The following is a 17671-nucleotide window of genomic DNA, read 5'->3' as shown; positions in this document are numbered from 1 at the left end:
TAAAAGCCTGAAGCTCCAAACACAGACTTTTCAGGTTCTTACTATGTTATGGAGCACAGATAAATGTGTATGTGTCTTTGCCCTCAGCGAGAGCGACAGAACAGTTTGTTAGTGGAGCAGATCGGGAATGATTCAGTCCCGGGGGAGGGGGGGGTGTCAGCGAGCGAGAGAGAGAGAGAGAAAGTGAGAAAGAAGCAAAAATAGAGACATTATCACGATGCACAGAGATGTATAATTTGTTTTTTATCATCTGGTGTTGATCATTTTGGCTGTATTTATATCATTCATGCATGTAATGAGTTTAAACATTTACATGCCATTGGAATATGCATTACCTTGCATTCGAGATAATCATTATTTGTGTATATGAGTTCAGTTCTATGTGTTTTTGTGACAAGTATGTCCATGCAATTAAAGGGTTAGTTCACCCAAAAATGAAAAAGCTTTTTTGCAGCTTTTCACCTTTTTAGAATGTGAAACGTAAGATATAATTTAAGTCAGATCTCTGATTGTAGCCCTTGAACACCAAAAAAAAGTGCTTAAACTCCTATGATCTATGATTTCTGCGGACAGAATCTCAGAATCCAGTCATAAAAATGGAATTTACTGTATAATGCGGAATGTCACGGAATTTGTCAAATATTTGATTGACAAATATATTGTTGTACAGTCATGATTCGACACAAAAGATTCATAACGCTCCGAAGCTTCCTGAAGCAGTGTTTTGAAACTGCTGATCACTATATAAGTCGTTATTTTGTTTTTTTGGCGCAACAAAAATATTCTCGTGGCTTTATAATATTAATATTGAACCACTGTACTCACATGAACTGATTTAAATATGCTTTTAGTACATTAATGGATCTTGAGAGAGGAAATGTCATTGCTGGCTATGCAGGGCTCACGGAGCCATCGGATTTCATCAAAAATATCTTAATTTGTGTTCTGAAGATGAACAAAGGTCTTACGGGTGTGGAACGACATGAGGGTGAGTAATTAATGACATTATTTTCATTTTTGGGTGAATTGGCCCTTTAAGGTGTGTAAACATGAGGGTAAACATTAAGATTTTAAGTAATCTTCATAAACATTACATTTCACTTCATTAATGTATAATGCATAAATATGTCTCATCTTGCACGATAATCCATATGGAGGTGATGGTGACAGCTTTATATGCATGGATGGTAATCTCTGGGATTACAGTTATGCCCTTTCCCAAATAAACTAAAATGGCGACAGAACCTTAAAATATAGTTTTTCATTTCACACATTCACTTTCTCCTCACAGGATTTACTTCCCTCCAGATGGATGCTGTATAGACACTCTGAATGCTTTCTGCTTACTGTCATCCCGTTAACCGACTTGGAGTCACACAGACACACGCACGCACGCGCGCACCGAAAACTGAGGCGCGATGCGTTTTGACATGTCACGCGCGCCCGCAAAAAAAAAAAAAAAAAAAAAAAAAGCGCCAGTGACTCAAACGCGCTTAATCCAGCGGTACGTTGGATTGGGCGGGAATAGTCGGGTGAGGAAACACGGGATTGGGCGGATGGAAGAGCCAAACTGCTGCTGTGACTCAGATGAGGAGATGAATCCACATCACTTCACTCCACTTTACCTCAGCTGAGACAACCGGACGGAGTTTCCGTTCGGCGATCACGGAAAAAGCGAGGTTTTATGTCCATATTATTGACCTAATTGGAATTAATAACAGTTTTGGACAAATAGAAGATCATTTAAGAACATTGTACTATTTAACGATGGCTTTCATGGTAAAACACGTAGTCGGCGGTCAGCTGAAGAATCTGACAGGAGGTCTGACAGAAGAGAAATCTGAAGGGGATAAATCCGATGCCGCTGCTAAAGGAATGACACAAGAAGAGTTTGAAGAGTACCAACAACAGCTAGAGGAGGAAAAGTAAGACTAACCTTCCTTCATACCTCTGATACTAGCGTATTTCTCTGAAATTTGTTGATGTTTTTCGTGAGGTGAACGCTGTTGTGGAGAAGCGGACGTGCAGAGCGGGTTTGGAAATGGGCGCGCATTTTTCGCGCTTCGTTGGATATAAAGCGCGCGCGCGCGCTCGCAGCTGCTCATTTCGCTCAGGGAGATTCTGCTCAGTCAGATATGAATAATATTTCACATTACAGTCGAGCAGAATATAGTGTTTAATTTAATTTTTTTTTTACCTTTTCATCACGGAGTCAGTCGCTTCTGACATTGGGAGGTTTTATTTAGTATTTGTTTATGTATAAGTTGTGTATAGTGTCAATGAATCCGCAGATTCGAATTAATTATAGCATGTGAGCACAAATAAAAAAGAACGATGATAAAAACCTATGAAAAACTAATGTACCAAGTACATTGAACGAAAATTAACCATGGTTTTACTACCTAAAAAAACAGTGCTACCCACAAATTAATTATGGTTTTAGCACACTAACCATAGTTTAAGCATGGTATTTGTAGTAAAACTGTGGTTATACAAACGGAAATAAAAAAATAAAAAAAACGTTACTACACTTTTACTATATTAAAATCATGGTTAATTTTCCTAAGGGTTATATGGTATACCATATTCATGTACCATGATATTTACATGGTATCCCAAGACCATGTTTTTTTTAGACATGTACTATGGTATACACAAGGTATACATGTAAAAAAAAAAATTTATTAAATTTTTTTTGGGCGTATTTACTACTATTTGTATCACAACAAAACCACATGTAAACTGGTTTTTGTAGCAAAACCATGGTTATTCGCTACAAGTTGTGTATTCGTATATAGTGTCAATGAATCCGCAGATTCGAATTAATTATATCTGTTCTTATGTGAGCACAAATAAAAAAGAACGATGATAAAAACTGATGAAAAACTAATGTACCAAGTACATTGAAATTCCCTTAGGAAAATTAACCATGATTTTACTACCTAAAAACAACGTTACTATGGTTAAACCACGGTACCCACAAATGAATTATGGTTTTAGCACACTAACCATAGTTTAACCATGGTATTTGTAGTAAAACTGTGGTTATACAAACGGAAATAAAAACGTTACTACATTTTTACTATATTAAAATCATGGTTAAAGGGTTATATGGTATGAATGATTACCATATTCATATACCATGATATTTACATGATACTTACCATGTTTTTTAGACATGTACCATGGTATACACAAGGTAAAAAAAAAACATATTTTACCAACAATATTACCATTATTACCATTTTTAACCAAATTAAGCATGGTTTTCTCATGTTATTTTTGGCGTATTTACAACTATTTGTTTCACCACAACAAAACCATATAGGTAAACTTTGTTTTTTGTAGCAAAACCATGGTTATTCGCTACAAGAACCATGTTTTTTTGGTTTTATTCGTAGAAAAACCATGGTTATTTTTTGTAAGGGTGTATTAGAATCCGCTCATTCTATGAGTATGCCTGATTTTAATTCGTAGTTTCATTTAAACCCCAATCAGAACATTTAACAGACTTCTTGTGAATTGGGAAAACCAAACAATGAGGCTGTTATAACCATCATATAATGATCAAGCACTGCAGCCAAAAAATTCTGTCTACTTCACATGCTTTGTCTTCAGAAATCATCCCATAAAGCACTGACAGCTATGTGGACATGAACAGGTGGCTATGTTGACACGGTTTGCATAACTGCCATTTTTGGAAAATTCTGATTTCACAGACTTCAAATGTTTGTGCCGAGCTCATCCTCATGGTGGTAATCCAACTCATTTCCTCAGAGAGCAGATTTTACATGCCGAGACACCCGCATGAACAGCTAGTTTAAGACTGTTGACTTTGACAGGGCGTCGTGTGTTAAATCTCTTGAATCAGCCAAACCACCATGATCTTTGGATGAAGGTTTTTGCTGCTTATTGATATGGGGATTATTTTAACTACCAGTCGTTTGTTATAGTGAATCAAGTGGATGAGCATCACCCGACTGTCAGCGCGACTCTAAATCCCTGAGATATTTTCCCATCCTGCTCTCGCTCGTTCATGTAGCAGATGCTTTTCTCCAAAGCAACTTCATGTACACTTATTATATGATGATCCGTCTGGAGAAACCATGAAAGGAAGGTTCCAGGTTCTGTACAAACGACGCTCTATTGACCTGGTGAAACTCGTCCATTAGTGCGTAATCCATTTCAAGTGCACAATTTATGTTAAAAACAGATGCTGTTGATACAGCTTGTATTGAACCTGGAATATTTAAGGGGTAATGGCTCATATCTTCCTCTTTGCAGGGATCGAACCAGTTTCAAATGTTATTTGCTGGTGGTTATTCGCCCACCTAAATGTGCCCATTCTGTTTTGACCTTTGTTTTAGCCCTGGAGATTTGTATTGACCTTTCACCTCACATGACCTTTAACATTCGTAATCCATCTTGAGGTTAACTTAAAGTGCCTCCATTATACTCATTTAAAGGCTCCTAATGTTGTTTCTCGTCTCCTACAACAGGTTCACATTAATCCAAGGTCAAAAACACTTTAATTTTCTCATAATATCCACTGCAGCATCAGCTCTTTTCTCTCAGTGTCTGAAACGCTTCGTTCAAAGATTCGGTCTTTCTAAGCCCCGCCTCTCTGAGAGCTGCTCTACTCTGATTGGTCGAAAAATGTTTGATCAACTATTTAATCAAACTATTGTTTAAAAATGACTATATGGCTATCTTAAATGGACCCAGAATAGGTTGGAAATTAAAAATTAGACATAATTAGTAGAGCCAACAATAATAATCAAAAGGTGAACATTTATTAATAAGCAATTTAATAAATGTTTATTGTTTAATTGTTATTTATTAAAGTTATTAATGTTCATCTATTAAACATACTAATAAATGTTAATTTCCAACATATTTTGGGTTCATTTAAAGCAGCAATACAGACAATAGTTGAGTTAAATAAGACTGAGTTAAAGGGTTAGTTCACCCAAAAATGAAAATAATGTCATTTATTACTCTCCCTCATGTCGTTCCACACCCGTAAGACCTTCGTTCATCTTCAGAACACAAATTAAGATATTTTTGATGAAATCCGATGGCTCAGTGAGGCCTGAGCAATGACATTTCCTCTCTCAAGATCCATTAATGTACTAAAAACATATTTAAATCAGTTCATGTGAGTACAGTGGTTCAATATTAATATTATAAAGCCACGAGAATATTTAAAAAACAAAATAACGACTTATTTAGTGATGGCCGATTTCAAAACACTGCTTCAGGAAGCTTCGGAGTGCCAAAGTCACGTGATTTCAGCAGTTTGACACACGATCCGAATCGTGATTCGACACAAAAGATTCATAACGCTCCGAAGCTTCCTGAAGCAGTGTTTTGAAATCGGCCATCACTAAATAAGTCGTTATTTTGTTTTTTTGGTGCACCAAAAATATTCTCGTGGCTTTATAATATTAATATTGAACCACTGTACTCACATGAACTGATTTAAATATGTTTTTAGTACATTAATGGATCTTGAGAGAGGAAATGTCATTTCTCAGGCCTCACTGAGCCATCGGATTTCATCAAAAATATCTTAATTTGTGTTCTGAAGATGAATGAAGGTCTTACGGGTGTGGAACGACATGAGGGAGAGTAATTAATGACATTATTTTCATTTTTGGGTGAACTAACTCTTTAAAAGACCGCCGGGTTAAAACAACCAAATTGCTGGATTTGTCCATTTTCAGCCCAACTCGGCTTGTTTCTAACCCGGCATCTTCTAGAGTGCAGAAATCCAGTCAGTCTGAAGTGTTGTCTACATTTTGCCATTAATGCTCTCTTTGAAGGTATTTATTCCATGAGATTCCTCGGCGTACGGAGCAAAGCAGTTTAATCCTTGAGAATGACGTTGCACGGATCTCTCTCTGTGGACGTAGACTTGTTTTAGTTCATGCTGAAATGAACAGAAACGGCCTGAAATGGCTCGTCATGACAGAGATTATTTTTTAAGATCCTTCGAATGTCACAAGGATCATTATTCAAATAATCGTACCTAAAATTAGTCCTAAAACACGTCAACAAACAATCAGTTCAACTGCTGTTTAAACTAGAAATCTGACAGATGCTGCTCATTATCTTGAGATTGACATCTTGAGACGTGTGTGGGTGGATAAATGATCAAAAGACCCTGAAGAACCCAGTTCATCCTCAGATTACAGTGTTTGTGTGTGTTTGACATGCTTCTGTTCTCATTTCTCCTCAGGCAGGAGCGAGACGCCAATTTTGCCCAGAAGAAGGCGGAGAGGGCGACAATCAGGACTCACTTCAGAGACAAATACAGGTTGCCAAAGGTAACAATTAATCTGCCCAGACCATTAAAACTTAATATCCCAACACCTCGCTCACACGCTGGACTGAATCTCATTAGAGCAGATCACATTGTGCATAAAGATATTAGTAATAAGGTTAATATTAGTTAACATGAACTAGCAATGAAAAAGACTTCTAAAGCATTTATTAATCCTAGTTAATGTTAATTTTAGCATTTACTAATACATTATTAAAATCAAAAGTTGTATCTTTTGATATTATTTAATGGATCTGAGCTGACATGAAGAGTTGTATTTTTATTAACTAACATTAACAAAGATTATTGAATACTTCAAATATATTGCTGTTAATGTTAGTTAATGCATTAATTAATTTACCTTAGTTGTAAAGTGTTACAAAGATATTACTATCATTCTGATTTTTTGCATTGTGAAATCATTTTTTATCATAATTATTAACCCATTCCCCAATACTCAATAGTGCACTGTAATGACAAAAAGTTTAATTCTCATTCCTGTGATGCAAAAAAAAATAAATAAATAAATAAATTGTAAAATGTTTATACATATTTTATATACTAAATTTAAACTGCATAAGAAAGTTCATTAAAACAAACTTTGATGTTGGCTTGAGAAAGTTTGAAGTAGTTTTACAGCTTGAAGTTTCAGGGTCTATAAGTAAAACAGATATTCTGGATGGTTGCCATGCGGTTGCTAGGGTGTTGCTATGCAGTTGCTAGGGTACTTGGGGTGGTTGCTAGGGTGTTGCTATGCAGTTTCTAGGGTATTCTGGGTGATTGCTGAAGTAAAATGCGACAAATTCACTATGCGTTACACTGCATGTGGGTCAATGACGTGACGGGCCATTTTTTTATCAAATGGTCAAACAATAATAAAATAAAAAATTAATAATAAAAAAACAAAGATATGACACCCAAAGTATGTAAGATAGAACAACTAGATCTCTTTTATTGACTCTAAAAGGTTTTAATTATATTTTTCTACATATAAAGGTATTTTAAAGATTTTGAAGTGTCAAAAGGTCATTCGGTTTAACGTTCAGTCATTTCATTTGTGATTAAAATATCTTAAAATGTAATAAATGTATATATTTTTTGTCTTTTGGTTAAACCAAATGACTTTTTTGGTGACAAATTTTGTAAAAAATGACAAAAGCAGTGTTAATTGATTATAAGAACCACATAAGTTTGTTCTTCATTGATATTCACCTGTATTTCAGAACGAGCTGGACGAGACTCAGATCCAGGCGGCGCGGGACGATGTCGAGCTCCCCACTGAACTGGCCAAGATGATCGCCGAGGACAACCAGGAAGAGGAGCAGAAGCAGTCCGTCCTGGGTCAGCTGACCAACATCCAGAACGTGGACATGGGTCATCTGAAGGGCAAGGCTCAGGCCACACTGGAGGACCTGAAGAACTCTGCGGAGAAGTGCTGCGTCATGTGATCTCCTCATCTCCGTGTCTCTCCAAACACTCGCTGCCGACAAACATCCGCATCCATATATCCAGTGTGACGTGTAGCTTTCATGATGCTAATGTAGTTCTAGGAGTTTAAATGTCATCAGATATAGACCCCCCCGCTCAGGTCGCATTTCACCTCACGGGAAAAAGTATATTTTGCATCAGTCATGTTCTCATGAAAATAACGTCACAATGCAAAAAAAAAATATGCAAGTATAATTTCTTGACTTTGGGGTGAAATACGACCCTGACCTGCTCCGGTCTGAACGCGTTAGCGGCGGGTTTATCACAGCAATAGCGTAGCGGGAACGACTCGGTGCGTCTGTATGAAGGGCTTATGGGAGCAGGAATGGAAGTAGAACCCGGATCATCCATTGACCTTTCACCTTGACCCCTGATGTCATTGACCCTTCATTGAGTGGTGCTGTTTTGTGCAGGTGGTTTGGTGTCGTCGTTGTTCCCTCTTATGGAGACTCAAAATAATGATGTGAAACGAGCTGAAGGATCTTCACTGAATGAAGTCATGCTGGGATTGATTTGGGTTTTGAGTGAAGAAGCAATAATCTGCTTCCATCGCGTGATGTTTGCCAATCAACATAAAGCAATATTAGCGTCTCTGACCGACGGGACAGAGCTGATAAAAAAGGCTGAATTTTATTTCACCCATAAGATTATTGTGTATTTATTTCTTTATTAATGGCAAGAGTGGTGTTTGTTTTACTTATGCCCTCGATAGTTGTTTCCGATGCATAAGTTACGTAATTACCAATGTAATGCATTCATGTCATTATTCTGCTGTAATTTCCAGACCTGCTGATTTTTGACTGTTGAAAGTGTAATAAATATATTTGTACAAAGATTATGATGCATGTGATGTCTTCGCAGCGCTGCAGTGCCGTATCTGACCACTAGATGGAGACATCGGGCATGAACGTCAGGGTCGAACCCTTCACTGACACACTTTCACCTCTCACGAGGAAGCTTTATAGGTGGGTAGTTGACGTAACAAAAGTGTTTTCATCACTTTTTAGCTGTTTTGAAGTTCAGCAGTCCTGCAGTGGGACATTTTCTCATTTTAAGAACTGCATGTGCAGCAATTGACCAACAAATATAAATAAATGTTGTTTAAAACAGTTTTAGATGTTGCACTGCAGGAACTGTTTGTCATGTCAACTACCCAGCTGTGATTTAGTGTATTTTACCGCACTGATTCTGATCTGTTCATTTAGCAGACGCTTTTATCCAAAGCACCTTACAAACGAGGAGCACAAGCCGTCCATCGTAAAGAGGCATAAACACGAGAGGTAACACTGAGCTCCATGGTTCAGGCTAGAACAGGCAGAGATTTTATTTACAAAAATATGATTTCCAGACAGAAATTTACAGACAGAAATTTTAAAATCAACATTATAGAAGCACATTGCCACCACATAATAAAAAAAATTGTGCTTGTAAATCATAATTATGACATAAAATGTTGAAATTCTGACCAAAAGTTGTAATTTCAATATTTTTATCTCAATTTCAATCTCATAATTTTGACTTTTTGTCATACATTTGACTTTGTCATAATTATGACTTTTTTATATAATTATGACTGTCATAATTTTGACTTTTTGTCAATTTCGACTTGTCATAATTCTGATTTCTTATGTCAATTTTGACTGTCATAATTGACTTTTTGTCATAATTTAGATTTTTGTGTCATAGTTATGACGTCATTATTTCGATTTATGTCAATTATGACAAAAAGTCAATTATGACAGTCAAAATTGACTTTTTGTCATAATTTAGATGTCACAGTTATGACACCATTATTTCGATTTGTCATCATTTTGACTTTTTATGTTATAATTATGATTTTTTTATGTCATAATTTTGACTTTTTATGACATTTCGACTTTGTCAATTCATACGTCATAATTTTGACATGATTTTGTTTTGTTATAATTATGACAAGTTAATTTCCTCTTGTCATACTTTCGACTTTTTGTCATAATTATGACTTTTTATGACATTTCGACTTTTTGTCAATTCATACGTCATAATTTTGACATGATTTTGTTTTGTTTGTTATAATTATGACAAGTTAATTTCCTCTTGTCATACTTTCGACTTTTTGTCATAATTATGACTTTTTTAATATAATTATGACTGTCATAACTTTGACTTTTTGTCAATTTTGACTTGTCATAATTCTGATTTCTTATGTCAATTTGGACTTTTTATCATAATTGACATTTTGTCATAATTTAGATTTTTGTGTCATAGTTGAGACGTCATTTCGATTTATGAAATACTTTTGACGTTATAATTTTGACTTTTTATGACAATTTCGTCTTTTTGTCAGTTCTGACTTTTTCAATTTTGACTGTCATAATTTAGATTTTTTTGTTATAATTATGACCTTTTTATGACATAAACGTCATAATTTTGACTTTTTTGTCAATTTCGACTTGTCATAATTCTGATTTCTTATGTCAATTTTGACTGTCATAATTGACTTTTTGTCATAATTTAGATTTTTGTGTCATAGTTATGACGTCATTATTTCGATTTATGTCAATTATGACAAAAAGTCAATTATGACTTTTTGTCATAATTTAGATGTCACAGTTATGACATCATTATTTCGATTTGTCATCATTTTGACTTTTTATGTTATAATTATGATTTTTTTATGTCATAATTTTGACTTTTTATGACATTTCGACTTTTTGTCAATTCATACGTCATAATTTTGACATGATTTTGTTTTTTTTGTTATAATTATGACAAGTTAATTTCCTCTTGTCATACTTTCGACTTTTTGTCATAATTATGACTTTTTTATATAATTATGACTGTCATAATTTTGACTTTTTGTCAATTTCGACTTGTCATAATTCTGATTTCTTATGTCAATTTGGACTTTTTGTCATAATTATGACTTTTTATATAATTATGACTGTCATAATTTTGACTTTTTGTCAATTTCGACTTGTCATAATTCTGATTTCTTATGTCAATTTGGACTTTTTGTCATAATTGACATTTTGTCATAATTTAGATTTTTGTGTCATAGTTGAGACGTCATTTCGATTTATGAAATAATTTTGACGTTATAATTTTGACTTTTTATGACAATTTCGTCTTTTTGTCAGTTCTGACTTTTTCAATTTTGACTGTCATAATTTAGATTTTTTTGTTATAATTATGACCTTTTTATGACATAAACGTCATAATTTTGACTTTTTTGTCAATTTCGACTTGTCATAATTTTGACTTATGTCATAAATCTGATTTCTTATGTCAATTTTGACTGTCATAATTGACTTTTTGTCATAATTTAGATTTTTGTGTCATAGTTATGACATCATTATTTTGATTTATGTCAATTATGGGTCAAAATGGACTTTTTGTCATAATTTAGATTTGTCACAGTTATGACATCATTATTTCGATTTGTCATAATTTTGACTTTTTATGTTATAATTATGATTTTTTTATGTCATAATTTTGATTTTTTTAATGACATTTCGACTTTTTGTCAATTCATACGTCATAATTTTGACATGATTTTGTTTTTTTGTTATAATTATGACAAGTTAATTTCCTCTTGTCATACTTTCGACTTTTTGTCATAATTATGACTTTTTTAATATAATTATGACTGTCATAATTTTGACTTTTTGTCAATTTCGAATTGTCATAATTCTGATTTCTTATGTCAATTTGGACTTTTTGTCATAATTGACATTTTGTCATAATTTAGATTTTTGTGTCATAGTTATGACGTCATTTCGATTTATGAAATAATTTTGACGTTATAATCTTTTTGTCAGTTCTGACTTTTTCAATTTTGACTGTCATAATTTAGATTTTTTTAATGACATTTCGACTTTTTGTCAATTCATACGTCATAATTTTGACATGATTTTGTTTTTTTGTTATAATTATGACAAGTTAATTTCCTCTTGTCATACTTTCGACTTTTTGTCATAATTATGACTTTTTTAATATAATTATGACTGTCATAATTTTGACTTTTTGTCAATTTCGAATTGTCATAATTCTGATTTCTTATGTCAATTTGGACTTTTTGTCATAATTGACATTTTGTCATAATTTAGATTTTTGTGTCATAGTTATGACGTCATTTCGATCTATGTAATAATTTTGACGTTATAATCTTTTTGTCAGTTCTGACTTTTTCAATTTTGACTGTCATAATTTAGATTTTTTTATTATAATTATGACTTTTTATGACATAAACGTCATAATTTTGACTTTTTTGTCAATTTTGACTTGTCATAATTTTGACTTATGTCATAATTCTGATTTCTTATGTCAATTTTGACTGTCATAATTGACTTTTTGTCATTATTTAGATTTGTCACAGTTATGACATCATTATTTCGATTTGTCATAATTTTGACTTTATGTTATAATTATGATTTTTTTGTCATAATTTTGACTTTTTATGACATTTCGACTTTTTGTCAATTCATACGTCATAATTTTGACATGATTTTGTTTTTTTGTTATAATTATGACAAGTTAATTTCCTCTTGTCATAATTTCGACTTTTTTATGTTACAATTATGACTGTCATAATTACAACTTCTTATGTTATATAATTATAACTTTTTGTCAATTCCAACTTGTCATAATTTTGACTGTCATAACTTTTACTTTTTGTTACAATTATGACTTTTTGTCATAATTTTGACTTTTTATTTCATAATGATGATTTTTTTTATATCAATTTTGATATTTTTGTGGCATAATTGACTTTTTATGTTATAATTATGACTTTTAATGTCATTAGTTATGATTTACCAAAGCATGATTTTGTTTTAATGTGGCAGAAATGGGTTTGCACACAACAGATAATGATCATGTGTTGTTTTCTGGCTCGCACAGTTACTTTATCTGTATAGTTACCAGCTTGAAGACTCTGTGACAACTAGCCCCGGTCATTCCTACACACTCTTCCCTCTATGCCAGCTTTGTTCTGTAACAGACTCGAGGGATGGTTGTGGTTTTGCATAGTTTTTCCACTCCAATCAGAGCGTTTTCCATCTGAATGGCAGAGAATCGCTGATCTCAAGTGCGCTATGAAAGGACAGAGCAGTAAAATATATTGTTGTGGAAAGTCTCTCTATTGACGGGCCTCTGGGCTACTGCATGGCCAGTCGGACACAAAGAGGGTGAAACGGTCCAGAAAACACTTTTGTGGCCCTTTTCTTTTCCACCGGGGCGCGATTAAAACACCCCAAAAGAGCCTGAGAGGAACGGGGGCTGAAAACCCGCCGGGTTTGCGTCGGTTTATACAGGGGCTTGTTCCTGGGTTCTCGCTAAAGAGAAACAGATTTGTTTTTCTGCGCTTTAAGTTGAAGAAGTGGTTTGCAGATGTTGAGCTTCCAACAGAGGAATGTCTCTCTCTCTCTCTCTCTCTCTATCCCGAAGGGGTTTTGTAATCTCATGCAGAGAGAGAGAGAGAGAGAGACCACACAGCTCGCCGGCTTCATGAAATTTATAAACATTTTATTTATCCCGTACAGGAGGTGAGCTCTGCCAAAAACAGCGTTACTATGGAATCCCGCGTTTACAACCAATAGAACAACAGAATGCGTAATGAAGAGAGGAGCAGGAGGGGAGGGGCGGTTTGGAGGAGGGGTCGCCGTGTGTAAATGCGCAGCCGAGCGTGAAAGAGCCGGAGGGACAAAGACATGCAGCATGCGGCCGTAGCAGCACTCACACTCCAAACAACATGAAAACCCCAAACACACGAGGATCGTCCGCACACACAGGATGAAATGCAACAGATAAACGTCTTTTGGACTCTTTTCTGTGATGCGTTCTTGCTGAAACCAACCCTGAACTTCTGCAGCGCAATGCTGATTCCTTCTCTCCCGTTTCTCTGGAGGAGCGCCGGACGGACGCTCGCACGCGTCTGAGTTCAGACATGGAGAGCAGCTTCGCACTGATCCTGTCGTTCCTGATGACGCTGGACGCGCAGCTGGTTTGCTGGCAGGCGCTGGTCAGATGTCACGAAGAGCACGACTGTGAGCTCGCCTATAACCAGTACCTGACGGCGTGCGACGGGAACATCCGCGGGACCCGGCGCCAGTGTCCGAGCCACTGCATCAGCGCGCTCATCCGCCTCAACCAGACCGCCGGCGGGTCGCACCTGGAGACCTGCGCCTGCGGGACGGACGCCGAGTGCCTGCGGGCCAAACGGGCCATCGAACCCTGCCTGCCGCGGACGCATCCCGGCGGCGCCGACGGGATCGGGTGCACCGAGGCGCGCCAGCGCTGCGAGGACGAGCCCGGCTGTCAGTCGGCGCTCACCGCGTACCTGTCCCACTGCGGACAGCTGTTCAACGGGAGGAAGTGCTCGTCCCGCTGCAGATCGACCATAGAGCAGCTGCTGTTCCTGCCCAACGGCGTCCTGCTCAACCAGTGCGTGTGTGACGGTCTGGAGAGGCCGTTCTGTGAGGTGGTCAAACAGAACATGGTCAAACTCTGTTCTATAGGAGACCACGGCGTCTCCTTCGACCACGACGGGACGGATGATTTATACGAGGATGAGGATTACGAGCTGAAGCCGGGGAGCGAGGTGACGGACGCTGACGCGGTGATGTCCGGTGCATTGACTCTTTCTCAGCAGGTAGTTTTGCTGTTCGCTCTGACTGCGCTTCACACACTTTAAACCGGAGGATGATTGAGGCTGGAATACACCGCACGACTTACTTTAAAACACTTATACTTGACAACTTTGCATGTGGTTATGAGAAAAAAATGGCATCATGCACTAAAGGAGGATCACTCAGAAAAAAAGGGTTACACTTTATTTTGATTGTCAACTTTAAACATTCTACTAACTTTAAGTAAGTTTGCAACGGCATGTCGACTAACTCTCATTAGAGTATCAGTAGATTGTTTTCTTCGGGTTAGTAGAGTTAGTTTACATGTAGTTGCAAAGTTACTTATAGTCAGTAGAATGTCTAAAGTGGACCAATGAAATAAAGTGTGACCAAAAAAAGGTTCAATGTGGTTCTATATAGAACTCTAACGTTCTCGACTCAATTTTAAAAGAGAATTGTTTTAAATTATTGCATAATACTTTCATGTTTAATTGGTTATTTCATTTTTTCTACTGATAAAGCATGTTTACGAGCTGCTTAATTCATAAAATTGAATTACAATTAAAAATGAATTAACCCTCTAGTGCTCTTCGGTCATTTTTGACCGAAAAATTTTACGTTTTTTTTTTTTTTTTTTTTTTGGTACGAAACTTGGTAAAGGTTTGTGAACACACAAAAAAAAAAAATCATGGACATGATTCAAAAAGATTAAATGATCCTGACAAAAATAGTCACACTTCTGCTCCTCGCATTGGAAATGAATTTCATCTAGTGGAAACTTTTGGTACTGCGCCCAAACAAAATCTTACTGAAAGCTCATTTTTTGAGATATCAAACTCAAATTTTGAACACAACTTATTTAGATACACGTTTAGAGTAAAACGTGTTTTTGAAAATATATATTTCATATAAAAACTAAAAATAATATTTTTGTGCATTTTTCATAACAATAAACATAAAATTCTGTAACTTTTTTTTAAGTTAACTTCTTAAAAGTTTTCACTTCAGCACTAATCTTTAAAGTGTCGTCTTTGAAAAGAGACCAAAACTTAGTTTGTTATCTAAAACATTCAAAATTTGACAGTTTAAGTTGGAAATTTCATTTTCAGGTCTCAAAAAGTGAATAAATGGATTATAACTACAGCGTAAATATGATTTAGTACCATAAAATCCCCTAAAAATACAAAATATTAAATAAAAAACATTATCAAACTAAAATATAGTACCTTAATTTCATTGAAATAAAAAGACTGTCATTTTTTAGCGACATGCAAAGAGCACCAGAGGGTTAAAACAAAATTAATTCATTAATTAAAACTAAATGCATCAAATGATCTCATGATGGAACCCCTAATAGGTTATTCATATGAGGTTCTGTTCAAGGTTCATTTCTTCTTGGAGCGTAACAGATTTATAAGTCGTTTTGAACACAAAAATGAAAACAGTGTTTTAAAATCATCTCAGAAATCACTTCAAAGTCTGAGTCTGAATCTTTAGACCGACTCTGACTTTCATCGACTGCCAATCAGGGTCAAAAATCTGGTCAGTCGTGTCGTTTATTTCAGCCTTCGGTCCTTCAGCTCTCATGATCTCGGTCGGATGTTTGGCACACGAACTCTCCGCAGTGTTTGTTATGATTTCAGCGTGACGTTCTCCTCCTGAAGTGTCTCTTTAGTAAGACTCGAGACAAACAGTGGACGTGCGTCGAGAGTTTGCGGAGCTCTTACTCTCATTGTTCTCGCAACTTACTTCAAATATTTGCCGAGCGCGGACACAGAAAGGAGCCGGTTTGGGATCAAGTGCTTCATTTAAGTGAAGAGGCCCTTCAAACGCTGTTAAATGCTCTTTCTCTCACACTCTTCAGAGTTAGCTGTTCCTTTCTTCTTGACCGTTTAACAGCACTGAGAAATCTTCACATCTGACTCAAGTATTGTTCATGAATGCTGGAAATCAACACCAAGTGCCTGAACTGAAGTTCAACGTCAAGCTTGAAACTGTTGAGGTTCATATTTGTTTTCAGTGGTTTTAGTTCTCTTTCTTTGCATATAATGAATTATTAGTAATGTCTGATGAGTTCATGTAAACTCTAAGATCAGAAGCACTCTATGCAAGTACGTGAATGCAAATCCCCATGTGGCCACAGGCAGCGCTGTAGCGGACGTCAGTCTTCTTCTATGGTCAGTTTTCTCTTTCAGGTCAGTTATTATCGTTGCATCTGACGAGAATCATACAGAGCAACTTAGTTAAACTGTTGACATGTTTATAGCGGACGTTAATGCGTCTGGTTTGAGTGTACTTGTGTAGAGTTTCTGCTTTAATATTTCTTGAATTCACTATGGCTATTGAAGTTTCACAGACTTTGTACAGAAAAAGAATTTATTTATGCATTTTGGAATTTTTAAGAAAATAAAAGTCATGCTGAAAATCAAGAAAATTTGTCATCTGGTGTCTGAAAGACGTAATGTTTATTTCCAAAACCAGTGAACGTAGACGTTTCATGATTAAGGCGAGACACTTACAGGCAAAAACATTGTTTTTCATGCACTGCTTCCATTCACGCTTAAAAATGAAGGTTTTTTAGCAGCGATGCCACAGAAGAACCATTTTAAGTTTCCAAAGAACGAGTGAACAGCATTTGTGACAAACATTTTATTGATCTAAAGAACTTTTTTCTACGAAAGCTTGTTTCCACCACTGAATAAAACATAAGAAAGGTATAATTGTGAGTTTATATCTAGCAATTCTGACTTTATAACATGCAATTGTGAGCTTATATCTCACAGTTCTGAGAAATTGCAAGAAAAAAAGTCAGAATTGTGAGTTTATATCTTGTATAACTCTCAATTCTGACTTTATTTCTTGCAATTTTGAGAAGAGAAGTCAGAATTGTGTGATATAAAAGTCAGAAATCTTCACTTCAGCATCTTTAAACACACCGAACTTTACAGTTTTATTCATATCTACCATTCAAAAGTTTGGACACATTACTATTTTTAATGTTTTTGAAAGAAGTCTCATCAAGGCTGCATTTATTTGATCAAAAATACAGAAAAAAACAGTAATATTGTAAAATATTATTAAAGTTTAAAATAATGGTTTTCTATTATAATATACTTTAAAATATAATTTATTTCTGTGATCAAAGCTGAATTTTCAGCATCATTACTCCAGACTTCAGTGTCACATGATCCTTCAGAAATCATTCTGATATGATGATTTATTACAAATGTTGTGCTGCTTAATATTTTTT

At 35.6% G+C, this 17671-nt stretch overlaps 2 protein-coding genes across 2 annotated transcripts; both read left to right on the top strand.

Moving 5' to 3' along the window:
* The first annotated feature begins 1345 nt into the window (after window positions 1–1345).
* On the top strand, window positions 1346–8648 carry cplx3b (complexin 3b). Its single transcript, XM_048168692.1, has 3 exons — window positions 1346–1925; window positions 6242–6329; window positions 7549–8648. Exons 1-3 carry the CDS (start codon window positions 1768–1770, stop codon window positions 7771–7773), a joined length of 471 nt encoding a protein of 156 aa, XP_048024649.1. The 5' UTR covers window positions 1346–1767; the 3' UTR covers window positions 7774–8648.
* Window positions 8649–8719: 71 nt separating this feature from the next.
* si:ch1073-459b3.2 (growth arrest-specific protein 1) lies at window positions 8720–16939 on the top strand. The gene is made up of 3 exons (XM_048168691.1): window positions 8720–8778; window positions 9022–9093; window positions 13336–16939. Exon 3 carries the CDS (start codon window positions 13740–13742, stop codon window positions 14484–14486), a length of 747 nt encoding a protein of 248 aa, XP_048024648.1. The 5' UTR covers window positions 8720–8778; window positions 9022–9093; window positions 13336–13739; the 3' UTR covers window positions 14487–16939.
* Window positions 16940–17671: the final 732 nt, after the last annotated feature.

This window comes from Megalobrama amblycephala, linkage group LG19 (assembly GCF_018812025.1).
Source record: "Megalobrama amblycephala isolate DHTTF-2021 linkage group LG19, ASM1881202v1, whole genome shotgun sequence".
Lineage (NCBI taxonomy): Eukaryota > Metazoa > Chordata > Actinopteri > Cypriniformes > Xenocyprididae > Megalobrama > Megalobrama amblycephala.
Note: the sequence above shows the minus strand (reverse complement) of the source record. Positions and strands in the feature narration are given on the sequence as shown.